Genomic DNA, 20662 nt, shown 5'->3' with positions numbered 1-20662 from the left:
AGCGGCTGCGCCCCCCAAGAAATCTGCGCCCAGCAGCGGCGTTCCCAGTCATACAGTCGATGGATCCTGCCGGCCATCACGGTGACTAACGGCGGCCGGTGCTGGTTCCCAGGAACTAACATGGCTGGCGGCATTGGCGTATTGCTGAACCCCTAGCGTTGGTGGTAAAAATACCACATCCTTTTCCTTGGATCTCTTGGGTCCTGCTCAGCCATCCTCCTCTCCTGTGCCACATGTCTGGTCTGTGGCTCTCGTGGGCATGGCCCTCTTGTGGGCGTGGTCCTGGGTCGCTGGGCCTGCCAGGGCGTGGAATCAATCCGGTCCAGCGATGCCGGGGATTCCAGCGGTTCCAGGTATTCCAGCGCACCCACCTACTGCTGGTCGGACAGCCATACCTCATCAGCGCGGGCCGCTAGCCGGATGGGATCCTCGAAGCTCTCCCCCGTGAGCTGCCGGTGGATGTCTCGCGGCAACTGCTGCAGGTAGGTAAATTCAAAGAGCGGGCAGGGCTGGTGGTCGCCCATGAGCATCTCGCTCATGAAGGCCGAGGGCATCCAGTCACCGAGCCCGCCCATGTTAAGGACCCGACAGGCGCGTTGCATTTGGCTCGGCCTGTAGATCCGGAGCAGCAGCTTCTTGAGGCCTGTGTATTTATTCGCCGCCGGCGGATTATCCAGGTAAGGAGCGACCCAACCGGCCATCTGCTGGTCAAGGGCGCCTACCACATAGTGACAGCCGGTCTCCTCGGTTGTAACGCTGCGGACGTAAAATTGGGATTCGGCCTGTCGAAACCAAACCCCCGGCTGCGAGTTCCAAAATGTAGGGAGCTTCAGCCTACCCAAACCACCCCAACCCTGGGCACTTTCCCTTGCAACCGCACGAGATGCAACACCTGTCCCTTTACCTCCCCCCTCAACTCCATCAAAGGACCCAAACAATCTTTCCAGGTGAGACAGAGGTTCACCTGCACCTCCTCCAACCTCATCTATTGCATCCGCTGCTCTAGATGTCAACTTATTTATATCGGCGAAACCAAGCGCAGGCTCGGCGATCGCTTCGCTGAACACCTGCGCTCGGTCCGCATTAACGCAACTGATCTCCCGGTGGCCCAGCACTTTAACTCCCCCTCCCATTCCCAGTCTGACCTCTCTGTCATGGGCCTCCTCCAGTGCCATAGTGAGGCCCGCCGGAAATTGGAGGAGCAGCACCTCATATTTCGCCTGGGCAGTTTGCAGCCCGGTGGTATGAACGTCGACTTCTCCAACTTCAGATAGCTCCTCTGTCCCTCCCTTCCCCTCCTCCTTCCCAGATCTCCCTCCAGCTTCCTGTCTCCACCTATATCCTTCCTTTGTCCCACCCCCGACATCAGTCTGAAGAAGGGTCTCGACCCGAAACGTCACCCTTTCCTTCTCTCCCGAGATGCTGCCTGACCTGCTGAGTTACTCCAGCATTTTGTGAATAATTCAGCGATACCACGTTGAGTTTGGCCTCGTCGGCCCCGTGGGCGACAGCGGCAGAAGGCATTTTCTTTTCAAACTTACCCTCCAGGATTACCCTTCCTGGGCGTCGGGGTCACCAATGTAGCGGGACGAGAAGGAGTCCCGCCAAAAACTAATCGGACATGAGTTGCGTGCACTAGATGTGTTTATTCTCTCCAATACAGCTCCCTACTCCTCACTCATCATGAGCGTTGCCCGGCCTTCAATACCAACTCAGGTACCGACCCCGTGGCTAGCGCCTCCCACACCGAGACGCCGCCCTCTCGCGCTGATGGTCAGTTTTACCCTTGGGTTGCCACCAGGTGTCACCACACCACCAGCTAAGCTCCAGTGCTGCGATAGTCATCAAGACACACTAAACCTCCTGACCGTCTCAACTTATAAACAGGAGGGGAGAATGAAGTGTGTGCATGTGTGGGACTCTCGGGCGGGCGATGCCTGCGGAATCAGCAATAATTTCCAGAAACTTTGAAGATGTGTATTACTGAAATGAGTTGCTTAAAGCTTAAATAAAGTTTAAGTAATTTGGAATTCTCATTTGCCTCACACTACCCAATCACGTTCACACATTTCCTTTACAACCAATTACTTGCAAGTGCATCTTAGCAACCTAACACTTGCAACTGTGCTCCCCCTTAGCAAACAATTACTTGCCTTCTCATATGTCGCCACCCTTATTTCTTACTCATTCAGCCGTGATATGTCACAAAGTTGCAAAGGTCATAAATTACAAAAACGGTTAAAGATTATAAAAGGCACAAAACAAATTGCAAAGAATAAAAAGTTGCAGAACAAAAATGTGATTATACAATGAGTAACTTAAGTAAATAACTTATCAAAGAGTACAAAGTTCAACACAAAAGGGTGGTGCTTAATAAATGACGCAAGTAACCGACTTGTTACTTATGTGTGGCCGTTTGCACTTCCATACCAGCAGGCTGGAGGAGCGGGCAAAGGCATTGCCACACAGCGAGCAGGTGAAGGGGCGCTCGCCAGTGTGGGTACGCCGGTGCTGCCACAGGCTGGAAATGCGGGTGAAACCAATGGCACACTCAGCACTCTCAAAGGGTCTCTCTCTGGTGAGTATCCGCTGGTGCTCCCACAGCGCTCATGAAACGCTTGCCGCGGTGGGAAGAGCCGCTCGCCGGCGTGGGCCCGCCGGAGCTGCTGCAGCCCCTGCGAGCTGTCAAACGCCTCACCGCAGTAGTGGCAGTCGTAATGCTGGCCACTGGGGTGCACGCACTAGTGAGACAGGGCGTGGGAGGCCACGGCAAAGCGCTCGCCACTCACCGGGCTGGGGATGGGACGGTCGTCGGTGTGCACCCGCTGGTGTGCACCCGTTGGTGCCTCAGCAGGTTGGAGTAGTACGTGAAGCCCATCCCGCACTGGGGGCAGGTGAAGGGGCGCTCGCCGGTGTGGGTGTGCCGGTGCTCCAGCAAGCTGTTGGAGCGGGTGAAGCCCTTGCCACAGTCGGAGCAGGTGAAGGGCCGCTCACCGCTGTGCACCCGCCGGTGCTGCCCCAGGGCCGACGACCGGGCAAAGCTCTTGCCGCAGTTGGAGCAGCCAAAGGGCTTCTCGCCCGTGTGCACCCGTCGGTGTTTCGTCAGTGCATTCTTTGTCTTGAAGATCTTGCTGCAGTCGGAGCAGCCAAAGGACCTCTTGACGGTGTGCACCTGCTGGTGCCTCAGCAGGTTGGAGTAGTAGGTGAAGCCCTTGCCGCACTGAGCGCAGGTGAAGGGGCGCTCGCCGGTGTGGGTGTTCCGGTGCTCCAGCAGGCTGTTGGAGCGGCTGAAGCCCTTGCCGCAGTCGCTGCAGGTGTAGTGGCGCTCCCCGGTGTGCTGGGTCCGGTGCATCAACAGATCCGGCGACGACTTGAAGCCCTTGCCGCAGTCGGAGCAGGTGAAGGACTGCTCACCGCTGTGCACCCGCCGGTGGATCTTCAGTTCCTGCGCCATCTTGAAGGTCTCGCTGCAGTCGGAGCAGCCGAAGGGCCTCTCGCCGGAGTGCACGCGGTTGTGCCGCCGTAGCCCTGACAAATGGAAAAAGCTCTTGCCTCAGTCGGAGCAGCCAAAGGGGCGTTCTCCCGTGTGCGCCCGCCGGTGGGTCTCCAGCAGGCACGGCTGTCAGACCTTGCCACACATGTCACACTCATAACGCTTCTCCTTTTTGTGGTCCTCCACCGAAGCTCAGCCCGCACACCGAGCAGATGGGGGGTGGTGGGGGGGGGGGGAGCTCACCGGCACCTTGGCTGCCCTCAATGGCCACTCACGTCCCCGTCTCTCCGCCCACAGCAAAGGCTCCTAAACCCTGCAGGAATGGAACACAGAGGGTCAACTGGCTGACAAACAGGTCATTACCAACACGTGAACTTCACTAATGCTTGAAGGGGTGGGGGTGGGGGGTGAGGGTGAGGGGGTGGTGACCGGGGGGGGGGGGGTGAGGGTGGGGGGATGAGGGTTGCCAACTTCCTTACTCCCAAATACGGGACAAGGTGACGTCACCGCCCCACGCCACCTCACCCAGCTAGCGGCCACATGCTCCCGCTCCACCAATGGTGGCCGCCCGGGTCGTGCTATGTCATGAGAATAACCCACAAGAAGAATTGTCATCATTATCAGTACTTCATGGGAAACTCTGCACTCCAGGAGGTAAAACATCACCCCTATTTGGGTATCAAACTGTCAGACAACCTCAGCTGGGCAAAACATAGTAACCAAACTATCTCAAGCTCAAACAAAATCCTTGGTCTCCTGTGACAAAATTTCTGGAACTGTACAAAATCCACAAAGGACATTGCTTACAAAACGCTAATACGTCCAAGACTGGAACACTGTAGTGCCATCTGGGATCCCTACCAAGTGACCCACATTAACAATCTTGAGAAGGTTCAGAGAAGAGCTGCCACGTTTGCAACCAGTGACTATAGAAAGACCAGTAGTGTCACAGAAATGCTTCATGAACTCAAATGGGACACCCTCCAATGAGGCCGTATAATAACCAGGCTTTCTGCAGTCTACAAAGAAACCCACTCATTAGCTCCATCCAACATTGCCCATCTTTCATACAGTCGGAACAACAGACCAGGAACTCAACTAAACCATTCCTTGAATTATATAACCATCAAGACCAACAAAAGACTGTTTCCACTGCTCGCTGTACCTCAGAACCATCCCTGTTTGGAATCCTTTGCCACCGCATATAAAATCTGCTGCTGATAGTAAATCTTTTAAACCGTTGCTTGCAAACACTATTTAAAAATATATATATTAAAAAAAAACTAATTCCATAAATAAATATTTACAAAACATTTTCTTTTCAAAAACTCCATCTGACATTCCTGGAGGTTATACATTCAATACAGATATTCATTGCCAAATTTATACAGAATCCCTTCCTTTATTTGGAGGGACGTCTCCACCACACCCTGGCCCCCATGTCCAGCAGCGGGGGTCCCCCCCCCCCCCCCCCCCCCCCCACCCCCCCCCCCCCCCCCCCCCCCCCCCCACACACACAGAGCCTTGGGCCGGTGTTGGCTGCACCAAGCTTCAGTGCATCCCTCAGCACGTACTCCTGCAGTTTGCAGAGGCCCGACGGACAGCTCGCTCCGCTGGGAGGTCAACAAAGCTCGGGCAGACTAAAGGGCGTCTTTCCAAAGGGCGTTGATGACCTTCCAGCAGACTCAATGTCAGTCTCTGAGTGCGGTCCCTGGGAGCAGTCCATAGATCATAGAGTCCTCTGTGACGGAGCTGCTTGGAATAAATCGTGACGGGGACCCCTGCAGACTCTCTCCAGACTCTCTTGGTAAATCCACACTCTGTGAAGAGGTGAGCAACCGTCTCCTCTCCATATAGCAGCCGTCCCGAGGGCGGCGGCAGTGTGCGCTGGTAGTGAGGCTCCGGCCACTAAATTTTAAATCTGCAATTGCATGCATGAGGGACTGCACGTTTATGGCCCAACAGCGGCGGTTGGTGCAGTATCAACAAGACAAGAGGCGTCCACACCCTCCTACGGAAAGCCCAAGCCAGATGGGCAGGCCATGTCGTCAGAATGCCCGAGAGTCGACTGCCAAAACAGCTTCTGTATGGAGAACTGTGTCAGGGCAAGCGCTCAGTAGGAGGACAGAAGAAACGGTTTAAGGACAGCCTCAAAGTGTCCCTTAAAGACATATATATATATATAGTGAGGCCCACCGGACAATTGGAGGGACAGCACCTCATATTTCGCCTGGACAGTTTGCAACCCAGTGGTATGAACATCGACTTCTCCAGCTTTAGATAGTACCTCTGTCCCTCTCTTCCCCTCCCCCTTCCCAGATCGCCCTCTGTCTTCCTGTCTTCACCTATATCCTTCCTTTGTCCCGCCCCCCTGACATCAGTCTGAAGAAGGGTCTCGACCCGAAACGTCGCCCGTTCCTTCCATCCCCCCCCCCCTCTAATGCAGGACAAGAGCGGTCCCTTAAAGGGGTCGAGGGGAGGTGGAGGGAGGGGGAAAGGGTCTGGGGGGGGGGGGGGTGAGGGGATATGTGTGTGGGGTGGGCCTGCACCAACCTGGGGGCGCCGAGCATCCGGGCACCGCGCCGTGCGCCCGCTTCTGGGCGGGGTGGGGGGGGGGGCAGGAACGAGGGTCTGTTTGGCCGGACGTTGGGAGGGGGCAGTACCTGGTCCTTTGTGACGTTGGGGCCGGGGAGACGAGACATCCCCCCATTGGCCGCTGGCGCTGCCCGTCAGTGGCGAGGGTGCGGGACCTGATCACGTGAGGCGGGACGAGGTCTGTGCTCGATCAGCGCCGGGAGCTCAGGTGGGGAACCGCCGCCGCCGCTCGGCCCCGCGTCCCTTCCCCCACCCCACCTTCCCGAGGGCGATCCTGCGGCCGAGGAGCCGGAGCCCGAGGCGTGCGGGCGCGGATGTGAGTGTGTATGAAAATAACTGCAGATGCTGGTACAAATCGATTTATTCACAAAAAGCTGGAGTAACTCAGCAGGTCAGGCAACATCTCGGGAGAGAAAGGAATGGGTGACGTTTCGGGTCGAGACCCTTCAGATGGAGATCTGGGCGTCCCCTGGTCCTCCGGTTGCAGCGCCCTCTGGAGGCGGGAGGTCGCCACGCACCGTCCACAGCAACGGCTCCTAAACCCTGCAGGAGAGGAACACAGAGGGACAACAAGCTGACAAACAGGACATTACCAACACGTCAACATTACTTGTGCTTGAAGGGAGGGAGGGAGGGAGGGCAGGGGGGAGAAGGGTGAGTGGGGCTGCACCGACCCAGGAATCGCCCCCACACCTGCAGCGATGGCGAGCGCCCCTTCACCTGCGCCCAGTGCGGCAAGGACTTCTCCCACTCACATCTTCTGCTGAGCCACCAGCGGGTGCACGTCCGCGACCGTCCCATCCTCAGCCCGGTGAGTAGCGAGCGCTTTGCCGTGACCTCCCACTCACTCCCTGTCTCACCAGCGCCTGCCCACCAGTGGCCAGCCCTACCACTGCCAGTACTGCGGTGAGACGTTTGACAGCTCGCGGGGGCTGCGGCAGCACCGGTGGGCCCACGCCGGCGAGCGGCTCTTCCCACCGTGGCAAGTGTTTTAAGAATGATCCATATCCCACCATTCCCTGTATGGGTAGAGCAGCTGCCTCACAGCACCAGAGACCCAGGTTCCATCCTGACTACTGGTGCTGTCTGTTCCGAGTTTGCACGTTCTCACAGTGGCCTGCGTGGGTTTTCTCCGGGTGCTCCGGTTTCCTCCCACACTACAAAGACGTACAGGTTTGTAGTTAATTGGCCTAGAAAAATGTAAGTTGTCCACAGTGCGTATAGGATGTGTGGGGATCGCTGGTCAACGCGGACTCGGTTGGCCAGATGCAGATGCTGGTTCTTACACAAAAAGACACAATGTGCTGGAGGCAGGGTCTGTAGAGAACATGGATAGGTGACGTTTCACAGAGTAATTCAGCGGGCCAGGCAGCATCTGTGGTCAACATGGATAGGCGATGATTCAGGTCTGAAAAAGGGTCATGACCCAAAAAAACGTCTCCTATCCATGTTCTCAAAATGCTGGAGTAACTCAGCGGGACGGACAGTATCTTTGGAGAGAAGGAACTTTCAAACTGAGAGTCAGAGGGGAGGGAGACACAGAGATAAGGAAATGTAAGGTGTTACTCCAGCACTCTGTATAATCTGAATGGTTTCACTGAAAGTAAGCATGCAGGTCAATGTAGATAAATGTGAGGTTATCCACTTTGGCGGCAAAAACAAGGAGGCAGATTATTATCTCAATGGTGTCAGGTTAGGTAAGGGGGAAGTGCAGCAAGACCTGGGTGTCCTTGTACAGCAGTCACTGAAAGTTGGCGTGCAGGCATTGAAGAAAGCTAATGGAATGTTGGCCTTCATAACGAGAGGATTTCAGTATAGGAGTAAAGAGGTTCAGCAGTTGTATAGGGCCCTGGTAAGACCACATCTGGAGTATTGTGTACAGTTTTGTCTCCCAATTTGAGGAAGGACATCCTTGAAATTGAGGCAGTGCACTGTTGGTTCAGGATATTGATCCCTGGGATGGCGGGACTGTCATATGAGGAAAGATTGAAAAGTCTAGGTTTGTATTCATTGGAGTTTAGAAGGATGAGAGGGGATTTTATAGAAACACATAAAATTATAAAAGGACTGGACAAGCTAGATGCAGGAAAAATGTTCCCAATGTTGGGCGAGTCCAGAACCAGTGGCCACAGTCTTAGAATAAAGGGGAGGCCATTTAAAACTGAGGTGAGAAGGAACTTTTTCATCCAGAGAGTTGTGAATTTGTGGCATTCTCTGCCACAGAGGGCAGTGGAGGCCAATTCACTGGATGAATTTAAAAGAGAGTTAGATGGAGCTCTAGGGGCTAGTGGAATCAAGGGATATGGGAAGAAGGCAGGCATGGGTTATTGATTGTGGACGATCAGCCATGATCACAATGAATGGTGGTGCTGGCTCGAAGGGCCGAATGACCGCCTGCACCTATTTTCTATGTTTATATATATATATATCTTCTTAGGCCCCCTCGGTCATGGCAGACCATGGGTGGTGCATCCTAGTTGGCTGCTTGCTCCACACCTCGGCTAGAGCAGCGTCGCTTGTGGCTGAAGAGACCAATGCCGGAGTGACAGTCTCCGTCGCAAAGGTCACATTTGTGTGTGGTGTCTGGTTTGTTGAAGTTGCAGCGCTACTTTCTGCGTGCCCGCTTTTCTGCCGCTGCGTTCATCAGTTTCTCTTCCCCCGTTTTGAGATATTGGTTCAGGGTACCTCTCCACCTTGTACGGTCAGCTGCAAGGCTCTCCCAGGACTCCACATCGATGTCGAGCACCTTCAAATCTCTCTTGCAGACATCCTTGTAACGTAGCTGGGGGCGGCCGATGGTTCTCCTCCCAGATGTTAGCTCTCCATAGAGGATGTCTTTTGGAATATGGCCATCCTCCATGCGGTGGACATGGCCCAGCCACCGCAGCCTGAGTAGAGTGTACATACTCGGAAGGCCAGCGCTAGACAGAATCTCGGCGTTGGACACTCTGTCTTGCCAGGATATACCCAGGATACGGCGGATGCTTCTAAGGTGGAAGGTATTGAGTCTTCTCTCCAGTCTGGCATAAAATATATATATATAAAATATATGTGTGTGTGTGTGTATATCTATCTATCTAATCTTACTAAAACTCTGACTTGTATGTATATCTGTAACAGTGATTTCGGCTGATTTCTGCAAAACGGTGAGGCGTAGCGCCACAATTTTTGCACCGCCTTAATCACACCGCTGGACGTTTGCCGAAAATGATATTGTTATTTAATTCGGTCGTATATTTTTTAAGTTACAGAGGTTTAAAAGTCTTTTTTTAAATCTCTCATTTTTTCGGCTGATTTTCGGCAAAAACGGTGAACCGTAGCGCCACGATGTTTGCACCGCCTTAATCACCACGCTGAACGCTGCTGGAAAATGATATTTTTATTTGATTCGGTCGTATATTTTTTAAGTTACAGAGGTTTTAGTTTTTTTTTTTAAATTCCAGCCGTCTTTTCCATGGCCTTCAGCGTGTGACGTCAAAATGCCCATGCACCCCCCTCCTACTGATTTATTGAAGGCTTTCAGCGTGGCGCTGCTGTGCGTCTGTGCCCCTCTCTCCCCTTGCTTCTCTCCTCTCTCCCACACCCGGGAGATCCTCTCCCCGCTATCCCCCCCCCCCCCCCCGGATCTTTCACTGATGCTCTCTCCCCCCCCACCCCCCCCCCCCCCCGGACCTTTCACTGATGCGCATCCCCCCCCCCCCCCCGCTATCCCCCCCCCCCTCCACCCCCCCCCCCCCCCCCCCCCCCCCCCCCGGGCCTTTGAATGATGCGATCTCCTGCACCCCCCCCCCCCCCCCCCCCCCCCCCCCCCCCCGGACTTTTCACTGATCCGATCCCCCGCACCCCCCCCCCCCCCCCCCACCGGGCCTTTAACTGATGCTAAGAGTGTGTCTGGGGGAGAGAAGATGGGGGGGGGGGTCTGAGAATGGGGAATGGGACAACAGGGGTAGTGCGGAGGGGAATTGGTGGTGGGGGAAAGAGGGGTACTGGGAAAAGGGGAGGTCCATATCCCTCCCCTCTCCCCCATCCCTCCCTCCTCCCCTCCCCCTCCCCCCTCACTCTCTCCCCCCTCCACAAATACCGCCCCATCTCTCATCACCCTCCCCCCCCTCCATCCTCAAACACCTCCCTCCCTCCACCACTCCCCTCCCCGCCCAAGGGGAGGGTGTGGGGAGAGTAAGAGTGGGGCTGGGGAGGAGAAAAATGGGGGGTGTGGGGACGGGCCCAACGGGCCCGCTTTGAACGGGCACACTTGTTCTAGTATATATATAAAATGCTGGAGTAACTCAGCAGGTCAGGCAGCATCTCAGGAGAGAAGGAAGGGGCGACGTTTCAGGTCGAGACCCTTCAGTCTGAAGAAGGGTCTCGACCCGAAACGTCGCCCCTTCCTTCTCTCCTGAGATGCTGCCTAACCTGCTGAGTTACTCCAGCATTTTGTGAACAAATACCTTCGATTTGTACCAGCATCTGCAGTTATTTTCTTACACTATATATATATATATATATAATCAGTCATGCACACACTTCTCAGCACATGGTTCTCCCTATGATGGCACTGTTCTCTCACAACATTTCATTAGAGCCTACCCATACACATTCGCAATCAGTGTCATCAAACGTATTTCCAGAAATCCTAATATTGTGGATAAAATAACTATGAACACATGTCAAGATATGCTTTCATTCTTTTCATTCTATATCAGTGTAATAAAATGTAATGCATACATACCCACACTGATACCGAGGTGCTAGCTTTAGACATGATTAAAGTACATTATTACCATAGTGTAGTTTTGAATTTAACATATAATTGAGGGGTCGGTGCAATATAGTGCTAATCCTCATTTTTGTGCAAAATGAGTTACATGCATTACATATAACATATATAACATATAACAACTACAGCATGGAAACAGGCCTGTCCGGCCCTACCAGTCCACGCCGACCATTCTCCCTGACCTAGTCTCATCTACCTGCACTCAGACCATAACCCTCCAATCCCCTCCTATCCATATACCTATCCAATTTACTCTTAAATAATAAAATCGAGCCAGCCTCCACCACTTCCACCGGAAGCCCATTCCATACAGCCACAACCCTCTGAGTAAAGAAGTTCCCCCTCATGTTACCCCTAAACCTTTGTCCCTCAATTCTGAAGCTATGTCCCCTTGTTGGAATCTTCCCCACTCTCAAAGGGAAAAGCCTACCCACGTCAACTGTCCGTCCCTCTCAAAATTTTAAAAACCTCTATCAAGTCCCCCCTCAACCTTCTACGCTCCAAAGAATAAAGACCCAACCTATTCAACCTCTCTCTGTAGCCTAAGTGCTGAAACCCAGGCAACATTCTAGTAAATCTCCTCTGTACCCTCTCCATTTTGTCGACATCCTTCCTATAATTTGGCGACCAGAACTGCACACCATACTCCAGATTCGGCCTCACCAATGCCCTGTACAATTTCAACATTACATCCCAACTTCTATACTCGATGCTCTGATTTATAAAGGCAAGCATACCAAACGCCTTCTTCACCACCCTATCCACATGAGATTCCACCTTCAGGGAACAATGCACAGTTATTCCCAGATCCCTCTGTTCCACTGCATTCCTCAATTCCCTACCATTTACCCTGTACGTCCTATTTTGATTTGTCCTACCAAAATGCAGCACCTCACACTTATCAGCATTAAACTCCATCTGCCATCTTTCAGCCCACCCTTCCAAAAGGCCCAAGTCTCTCTGTAGACTTTGAAAATCTACCTCACTATCAACTACTCCACCTATCTTAGTATCATCTGCAAATTTACTAATCCAATTTGCCACACCATCATCCAGATCATTAATGTAAATGACAAACAACAGTGGACCCAACACAGATCCTTGGGGCACTCCACTAGACACTGGCCTCCAACCTGACATACAATTGTCAACCATTACCCTCTGGTATCTCCCATTCAGCCATTGTTGAATCCATCTTGCAACCTCACTATTAATACCCAACGATTTAACCTTCTTAATCAACCTTCCATGTGGAACCTTGTCAAATGCCTTACTGAAGTCCATATAGACAACATCCACAGCCTTGCCCTTATCAATTTCCCTGGTAACCTCTTCAAAAAATTCAAGAAGATTAGTCAAACATGACCTTCCAGGCACAAATCCATGTTGACTGTTTCTAATCAGGCCTTGATTATCCAAATAATTATATATATTGTCCCTAAGTATCTTTTCCATTAATTTTCCCACCACAGACGTCAAACTAATAGGTCTATAATTGCTAGGTTTACTTTTAGAACCTTTTTTAAACAAAGGCACAACATGCGCAATGCGCCAATCTTCCGGCACCATCCCTGTTTCTAATGACGTTTGAAATATTTCCGTCATAGCCCCTGCTATTTCTGCACTAACTTCCCTCAATGTCCTAGGGAATATCCTATCAGGACCTGGAGACTTATCCACTTTTATATTCTTCAAAAGTGTCCGTACCTCCTCTTCTTTAATCCTCCTAATTTCCATCACTACTCTACTTGTTTCGCTTACCTCACATAATTCAATATCCTTCTCCTCGGTAAATACCGAAGAAAAGAAATTGTTTAATATCTCCCCCATTTCTTCCGGCTCAGCACATAGCTGTCCACTCTGACTCTCTAATGGACCAATTTTATCCCTCACTATCCTTTTGCTATTGACATATCTGTAGAACCCCTTGGGGTTTACTTTTACATTACTTGCCAAAGCAGCCTCATATCTTTTTTTCGCTTTTCTAATTTCCTTTTTAAGATTCCTTTTACATTCTTTATATTCCTCAAAAACCTCATTTACTCCCTGCCGCTTATATTTATTGTATATCTCCCTCTTTTTCCGAACCAAGTGTCCAATTTCCCTGGAAAACCACGGCTCTTTCAAATTATTATTCTTTCCTTTCCACCGAACAGGGACATAAAGACTCTGTACTCTCAAAATTTCACCTTTAAATATCCTCCATTTCTCTATTATATCCTTTTCATAAAACAACAATTTCCATTTCACTCCTTTTAAATCCCTTCTCATCTCCTCAAAATTAGCCTTTCTCCAATCCAAAATCTCAACCCTTGGTCCAGATTTGACCTTCTCCATAATGATATTGAAACTAATGGCATTATGATCACTAGACCCAAAGTGCTCCTCAACACATACCTCCGTCACCTGACCCATCTCATTTCCTAACAGGAGGTCCAACACTGCCCCTTCTCTGGTAGGCACCTCTACGTATTGCTGCAAAAACCTATCCTGCACACATTTTACAAACTCCAAACCATCCAGCCCTTTAACAGAATGTGATTCCCAGTCTATATACGGAAAATTGAAATCACCCACAATCACCACTCTGTGCTTACTACTAATATCTGCTATCTCCTTACATATTTGCTCTTCCAATTCTCGTTCCCTATTTGGCGGTCTATAATACACCCCTATAAGTGTTGCTAAACCTTTCTCATTTCTGAGTTCCACCCAAACAGCCTCCTTAATCGAGCCTTCTAGTCTGTCCTGCCAAAGCACTGCTGTGATATCCTCCCTGACAAGCAATGCAACACCCCCACCTCTTGCCCCTCCGATTCTATCACATCTGAAACAATAAAATCCTGGAATATTTAATTGCCAATCGCAACCCTCCTGCAACCATGTTTCACTGATCGCCACAACATCATACTTCCAGATGTCAATCCAGGCTCTAAGCTCATCCACCTTTCTTACAATGCTCCTAGCATTAAAATATACACATTTAAGGGACCCATCATTTCTTATTCTCAGTTTATTTCTTTTCCCTTCTTTCTCTCCTACATATTGGGTCTGAGTGTTTCCCTTTTCTGCCTCCTGCCTCACACACTGCCTATTAGCTATCTGTGTTTGAGTCCCTCCCCCCAACCGTACTAGTTTAAAGTCTCCGCAGTTATTTTAGCAAATCTCCCCGCCAGGATATTGGTTCCCCTCGGGTTCAGATGCAACCCGTCCCTTTTGTACAGGTCATACTTCCCCCAGAAGAGGTCCCAATGATCCAGAAACTTGAAACCCTGCTCCCTGCACCAGTTCCTCAGCCACGTATTTATCCTCCACCTCACTCCATTCCTATTCTCACTATCGCGTGGCACAGGCAGTAAGCCTGAGATTATTACTTTGGAAGTCCTTTTTTTTAACTCTCTTCCTAGCCCCCTGAATTCTCCTTTCAGGACCTCTTCCGTTATCCTACCTATATTGTTGGTACCTATATGTACCACGACCTCTGGCTCCTCTCCCTCCCCTTTCAGGATATCCTGGACACGCTCAGACACATCCCGGACACCGGCACCAGGGAGGCAAACCACCATCCGGGTCTCCCGACTGCGTCCACAGAAACGCCTATCTGACCCCCTCACTATAGAGTCCCCTATTACCACTGCTCTCCTCTTCCTTTCCCTACCCTTCTGAGCAACAGGATCTTTATCCACTACCCTACAACCTGTAAAAATTTCATATTTAAATTCAACCGATAAGTTGGTCAAATAATAGTTCTTGTTTTTTTCTGTGATTTAAGGATTTTTCAAATGTGAATATTTCATAACGACACATTTGTGGGTAAGTAGTATATTGCACCAATCCCCTTCAATTTTACATCATTCACAAATGAACATCATAAACAAGGATAACACTTTTTATTTCTGTCATTCATGGCAAGATTTACATCATTTTGTGTGCGAGATATACAGGGTTGTACTGTTTCGCATATCAGCTGACCAATGAAAAGACCAGGTCCTGATTTATACCAGCTCTTCACCGCCCCTCTCCCACCCTTGTCTGAAGAAGGGTCCCAATCTGAAACATCACCCATCTTTTTTCTCCAGAGATGCTGCCTGACCCGGTGATTTACTCCAACACTGTGTCTATTTGAATTGGATTCATGCTTCTGTACCATGTCAGGCAGCATTGGTCATTTTAGTGGTTGTCAAGGGTTTTTAACTAATCAATTCACCAATTGAAATTTTCTTGGCTGTAAGTATTAAGTTAAATGTCTTCTCAATTATATTGTGGATGCATTAGTGTTCTATTGTTTGCAATTGCCTAATCTCTGCTTCCATGACTTTTTAAAATAAAACAAAAAGAGATACAGCTCATGGAGGTGAAATTAAAATTAACAGAGAAAGCAAAGAAGAACAGTTCATTAAATATGATCAATTGGCCAGATACAGAGTGGATCTCTCGTGCAAATATTCAATCAGTAACATCCAAAGTTTAAAGATCACGAAGCAGCAACTCTTCAAGAAATAGTTATAAATGTCAACTATCAACTTGTCCAAGAAGTTGAACAAAAATAATTGTTTGCAAACATTTTTTCTACGAAGAAATCGCAGTGAGTTATGAACACTGCCCAGTCGAACACACAGCACTTCCCTCGGGAAGGCGACTCCAGACTGTCAAAGCAGCCACAGCCAGACATAAAAATAGCCTTTTTCCACGAGTGATAGTTCTATTCAATAACCAAGGTCTGTAGATTCTTTTTTGCTCTGGTTTATTTTCACCCACATGTTTAGACCGTAATGTTGAATCCTTACTGTTTTGATGTGTTTATGCTTTATTCTTAATTGTTAACTGTATGTTTGTGTTGTCATTTGTGAGTGGGGCACCAAGGCACATTCCTTGTATATACACATACTTGGCCAATAAACATATTCATTCGTTCATTCAGAATCTGCCTACTAAAATGGCGCTGAGATTTACAAAGACCCTGTGGTCTAGTGTCTGGGCGCCCGGGTGCTGGACATTGTCCCTGATTGGACGGCCATGCCCAGGCAACCATTGTTAAGGCGGCTGCGATTGGACAGGGCACTGTCTGTGCAAGAGATGGGGCTGCGGCTCGACCTATAGGACGCACTCACCTACGCGGCAAGCGGCACTGATTGGTCAACGCAGGGGGGTCGGTACTAGATGCATAGAATCTCTTGCCCAGAGTGGGGGAATCGAGGACCAGAGGACAGAGGTTCAAGGTAAAGGTAAAGGGGAAAAGATTTAATAGGAATCTGAGGGGTAAATTTTTCATACAAAGGGTGGTGGGTGTATGGAACGAGCTGCCAGGAGAGGTAGTTGAGGCTGGGACTATCCCAATGTTTAAGTAGTATAAGAAGATAACTGCAGATGCTGATACAAATCGAAGGTATTTATTCACAAAATGCTGGAGTAACTCAGCAGGTCAGGCAGCATCTTTCTCTCCCGAGATGCTGCCTGACCTGCTGAGTTACTCGAGCATTTTGTGAATAAATACCAATGTTTAAGTAACAGTTATAGACAGGTACATGGATAGGACAAGTTTGGGGGGGATATGGACCAAAGGCAGGCAGGTGGGACTAGTGTAACTGGGGCATGTTGGCCAGTGTGGGCAAATTGGGCCGAAGGGCCTTTCTCCACGCTGTATCACTCTGACTCTAACACGAAGTGCTGCAGTAACTTGGCAGGTCAGGCAGCAACTGTGGAGAGTATGGAGAGGTGACGTTTCGGGTCGGGACCTTTCTTCAGACTGACACTATGTTACCAGATGAGGGGCGATCGGCAGATGGGTGGAGTGAGTGACAGAGGCGAGAAAAAACAAGCAGATGAAAAGGTGTGAGATAAGGACAGAGGAATGTATATGTGCAGCTTTAAGAGACATTGGTCAGGGAGCATTTGGAGTTTTGCATACAGTTCTGGTCACTCCATTACAGGACTGATGTGGAGGCTTTGGGGAAGGTGCAGAGAGGGTTTACCAGAATGGTTTAAAAACAAGGAACTGCAGATGTTGGTTTACGAAAAAGGACACAAAATGCTGGAGTAACTCAGCGGGACAGGCAGCATCACTGGTGAGAAGGAATGGGTGACGTTTCAGGTCGAGACTGAAGAGGGTCTTCAGTCTCGACCTGGCTCGAAACGTTACCCTTTCCTTTCACCACTTTGTGTTGACCTAAACAGCGCCCATCAATGGAGCTGTGCGCCAGCAGGCTGGAGGAGCGGGCAAAGGCTTTGCCACACAGTGGGCAGGTGAAGGGGCGCTCTCCAGTGTGCAGCCGCAGGTGCTCCTTCAGCCCTGACATCCGGGCAAATCTCCTGCCGCAGGTGGAGCAGCCATGGGGCCTCTCGCCCGTGTGCACCCGCTGGTGGTTCTTCAGGTCCCGCGCTGTGTAGAAGCACTTGCTGCAGTGAGAGCAGCTGAAGGGCCTCTCATTGGAGTGCACGTGGTAGTGCTGCAGTAGGCAGGCGTAGCGGGTGAAGCCCTTGCCACACTGGGAGCAGGTGAAGGGTCGCTCGTCGGTGTGGATGCGCTTGTGCTCCAGCAGGCTGTAGGAGCGGGTGAAGCCCTTGCCGCAGTCGCTGCAGGTGTACGGTCGCTCCCCGGTGTGCAGACGCTGGTGCAGCAACAGGTCCGCTGACGACTTGAAGCCCTTGCCGCAGTTGGAGCAGGTGAAGGGCCTCTCATCACTGTGCACCCGCCGGTGCACCCGCAGCCCCGACGACTCGGCAAAGGTCTTGCCGCAGGTGGAGCAGCTGAAGGGCTTCTCGCCCGTGTGCGCCCGCCCGTGGACCCTCAGATCTTGCGCCGTCTTGAAGGTCTTGGTGCAGTCGGAGCACTTGAAGGGGCGTTCTCCCGTGTGCACCCGCCGGTGGGTCTCCAGCAGACTCGGGTACAGCCAGGTCTTGCCACACACGTCACACTTATAAGGTTTTTTCTTCTTGTGTCCCATCATGTGGTCCTCCACTGAAGCTCAGCCTGCACACCGAGCAGATTGGGGGGGGGGGGGGGGGGGGGGGGGTGCTCACCGGCACCCTGGCCGCCCTCAATGGCCACTCACATCCCCGTCTGTCCGTGCACAGCAACGGCTCCTAAACCCTGCAGGAGGGGAACACAGAGGGTCAACAAGATGGCAAACAGGACATTACTAACACATGAACATCACTAGTGCTTGAAGTGGGGGGGAGGGGGTGACAGGGTTAAGGGGGAAGTGAGGGGGGGGTTGGGGGAGGGGGGAATAGGTGGTCAGGTGTTTGGGGGTCGGGCTGAGGTGTGTGGTGGTGATGGGGAAGGGGTGGAGGGTGGGATGGGGGTGGATGTGGGTGAGAGTGGTGAGGATTGAGTGGGGGAGGGGTGAGGGGTGGGCGAGTGCGTGAGGGGGTGAGCGTGGGTGTGAGTGAGTGAGGGGGATGAGTGGGGTGATGGGGGAAGGGGGTGAGGGAAAGAGTGGAGGTGTGAGTGGGGGAGGGGGTGACGTTGAGTGGGGGGAGGGGGTGAGGATGAGTGGGGGGGTGAGGATGGGTGGGGGGTGTAGTCGGTGGGGGGGTGAGTCGGTGGGGGTGGTGAATCGGTGGTGGGGTGAGGATGAGTGGGTGGGGGTGAGTGGGTGGCGGGGATGAGGATGAGTGGGTAGGGGGGTGAGTGGGTGGGGGGGTGAGTGGGTTGGGCGGGGGTGAGTCGGTGGGGGGGGGGAAGTGATGGGGTGGGTGGTGAGGATGAGTGGGGGGTGTGAGTGGGTTGGGGGTGGGTTGGGGAGGGGGTGAGTCGGTGTGGGGTGTGAGTGAGTCGGTGGAGGGGTGAGTGGGTGAGTACGTTGAGTGGGTGGGAGGGGTGAGTGGGTTGGGGGGTGAGTCGGTGTGGGGTGTGAGTGAGTCGGTGGAGGGGTGAGTAGGTTGAGTGGGTGGGAGGGGTGAGTGGGTTGGGGGGTGAGTGGGGTGGGGGGGTGAGTAGGTGGGGTGAGTCGGTGGGGGGGTGAGTGAGTTGAGTCGGTGGGGGGGTGTATGGGTTGGGGGGGTGAGTGGGTGGGGGTGAGTGGGTTGGGGGGGTGAGTGGGTTGGGGGGGTGAGTGGGTTGGGGGGGTGAGTGGGTTGGGGGGGTGAGTGGGTTGGGGGGGTGAGTGGGTTGGGGGGGTGAGTCGGTGTGGGGGGTGAGTCGGTGGGGGGGGTGTGGGTTGGGGGGGTGAGTCGGTGGTGGGGGTGTGCGTTGGGGGGTGAGTCGGTGGGGGGTGAGTCGGTGGGGGGAGTGAGTGGGTTGTGGGGGTGAATGGATGGGGGGGTGAGTGGGTTGGGGGGGTGAGTGGGTGGGGGGGTGAGTGGGTGGGTGAGTCGGTGTGGGGAGTGAGTGGGTTGGGGGGTGAGTGGATGGGGGGAGGTGAGTGGATGAGTGGGTGTGGGGAGTGAGTGGGTTGCGGGGTGAGTCGGTGTTGGGGGGTGAGTGGATGCGGAGGTGAGTGGGTGGGGGTGAGTGGATGGGGAGGTGAGTGGGTGTGGGGAGTGAGTGGGTTGGGGGGTGAGTGGGTTGGGGGTTGAGTGGGTTGGGGGTTGAGTGGGTGGGGGGGGTGAGTGGGTTGGGGGGTGAGTGGGTTGGGGGTTGAGTGGGTGGGGGGGGTGAGTGGGTTGGGGGGGGTGAGTGGGTGGGGGGGGTGAGTAGGTGGGGGGGGTGGGTGAGTCGGTGTGGGGAGTGAGTGGGTTGGGGGGGGTGAGTCGGTGTGGGGGGGTGAGTGGGTTGGGAGAGGGGGTGAGTCGGTGCGGGATGTGAGTGAGTCGGTGGGGGGCCACACCGACCTGGGGGCGCCGAGTTTCGGGGAACCGCGTCGAGCCGCGCGCACATCCGCCCGCCCTGCGCCGTGACATCATCCGCGCGTTCGACCGGCGCCCTGACGTCATCGCCAATCCGAGGGGGACTGCCGGCCCCGCCCCCTTCCATTGGGCAGTCACGTGGGGGCGCATCATGGGTCCGCGCCATTATCTTTGCTCTGCAGCATCCGGGGCGGTAGGCAGAACGTGGTCGCTGATTGGCTGGCCGCTGCGTGGTAACAGTTGCTGGGGCGGGATAGGCAGCTGCGATTGGCGCAGGGCGCTGTCTGTCCGAGGGGCGTGACTGTGCTGGAAGGGGGGGGCGGGGGCGGCGGCGGCTCTGATTGGTCAGACGCAGGAAAGGGGGCGGACTTGGTCCGAGGGGACGTCGGGGCCGGGGAGAGGGACTCGCTTCCATTGGCCGCTGGCGCTGATTAGAAAATATTCTCGCCTCCATGCAGTGTAGGAAAATAACTGCAGATGCTGGTACAAATCGAAGGTATCACAAAATGCTGGAGTAACTCAGCAGGTCAGGCAGCATCTAGGACCTGCTGAGTTACTCCAGCATTTTGTGATACCTTCGATTTGTACCAGCATCTGCAGTTATTTTCCTACACTGCATGGAGGCGAGAATAATTTCTAATCATCGCTGGAGATGGCTGGCATTTTCTTTCATTTGATAGCACAACATGAATTCTGAAGAATTCCAAAGAACATAGTGAGGTCAGGAGAAACTTGCTTTATTTGTTACGTAAGGCTCAAATGCTCCAAGACTTTCTTTTTTAAAAAACCACTTTAAAATGCCTTTAGGTTTTGGGGCCAGTCACAGAGAGCTGGTACTATGGGCTGTGGGCAACTTGGCCCACATTTTGCATTTTCACTAGGGTACAGTATAATTGAGAAGATGGTGGTACTGTTGATTGTCTGCTCCTCGACAGGGCCAAGGATCACCCCGTACACGAGCACCATCCCACACACATTAAGGACAAATGAACAATTTTGCAGAGGCC

The 20662-nt window shown here is 52.5% G+C and overlaps 1 protein-coding gene and 1 pseudogene across 4 annotated transcripts in view; one reads left to right on the top strand and one right to left on the bottom strand.

Moving 5' to 3' along the window:
- Window positions 1-1256: 1256 nt before the first annotated feature.
- LOC144601048 (uncharacterized) lies at window positions 1257-19711 on the bottom strand (annotated as a pseudogene). Its single transcript, XR_013548228.1, has 3 exons — window positions 19641-19711; window positions 17063-17955; window positions 1257-3436 (listed from the first exon to the last, which is right to left on the bottom strand). The product of XR_013548228.1 is annotated as an uncharacterized LOC144601048 (transcript).
- Window positions 6748-20662, top strand: part of LOC144601032 (uncharacterized) — a 23322-nt gene continuing 9407 nt past the window's right edge. For all 3 annotated transcript variants that reach the window (XM_078412967.1, XM_078412966.1, XM_078412965.1), the window contains exons 1-2: window positions 6748-6899; window positions 8854-9087. In XM_078412967.1, coding sequence (XP_078269093.1) covers window positions 8920-9087 — 168 coding nt within the window. In that variant the 5' untranslated portion in view covers window positions 6748-6899; window positions 8854-8919. The remainder of the gene's footprint in view (window positions 6900-8853; window positions 9088-20662) is intronic.

This window comes from Rhinoraja longicauda, chromosome 16 (genome assembly GCF_053455715.1).
Source record: "Rhinoraja longicauda isolate Sanriku21f chromosome 16, sRhiLon1.1, whole genome shotgun sequence".
Lineage (NCBI taxonomy): Eukaryota > Metazoa > Chordata > Chondrichthyes > Rajiformes > Arhynchobatidae > Rhinoraja > Rhinoraja longicauda.
This window is presented reverse-complemented; position numbering and strand designations above follow the sequence as displayed.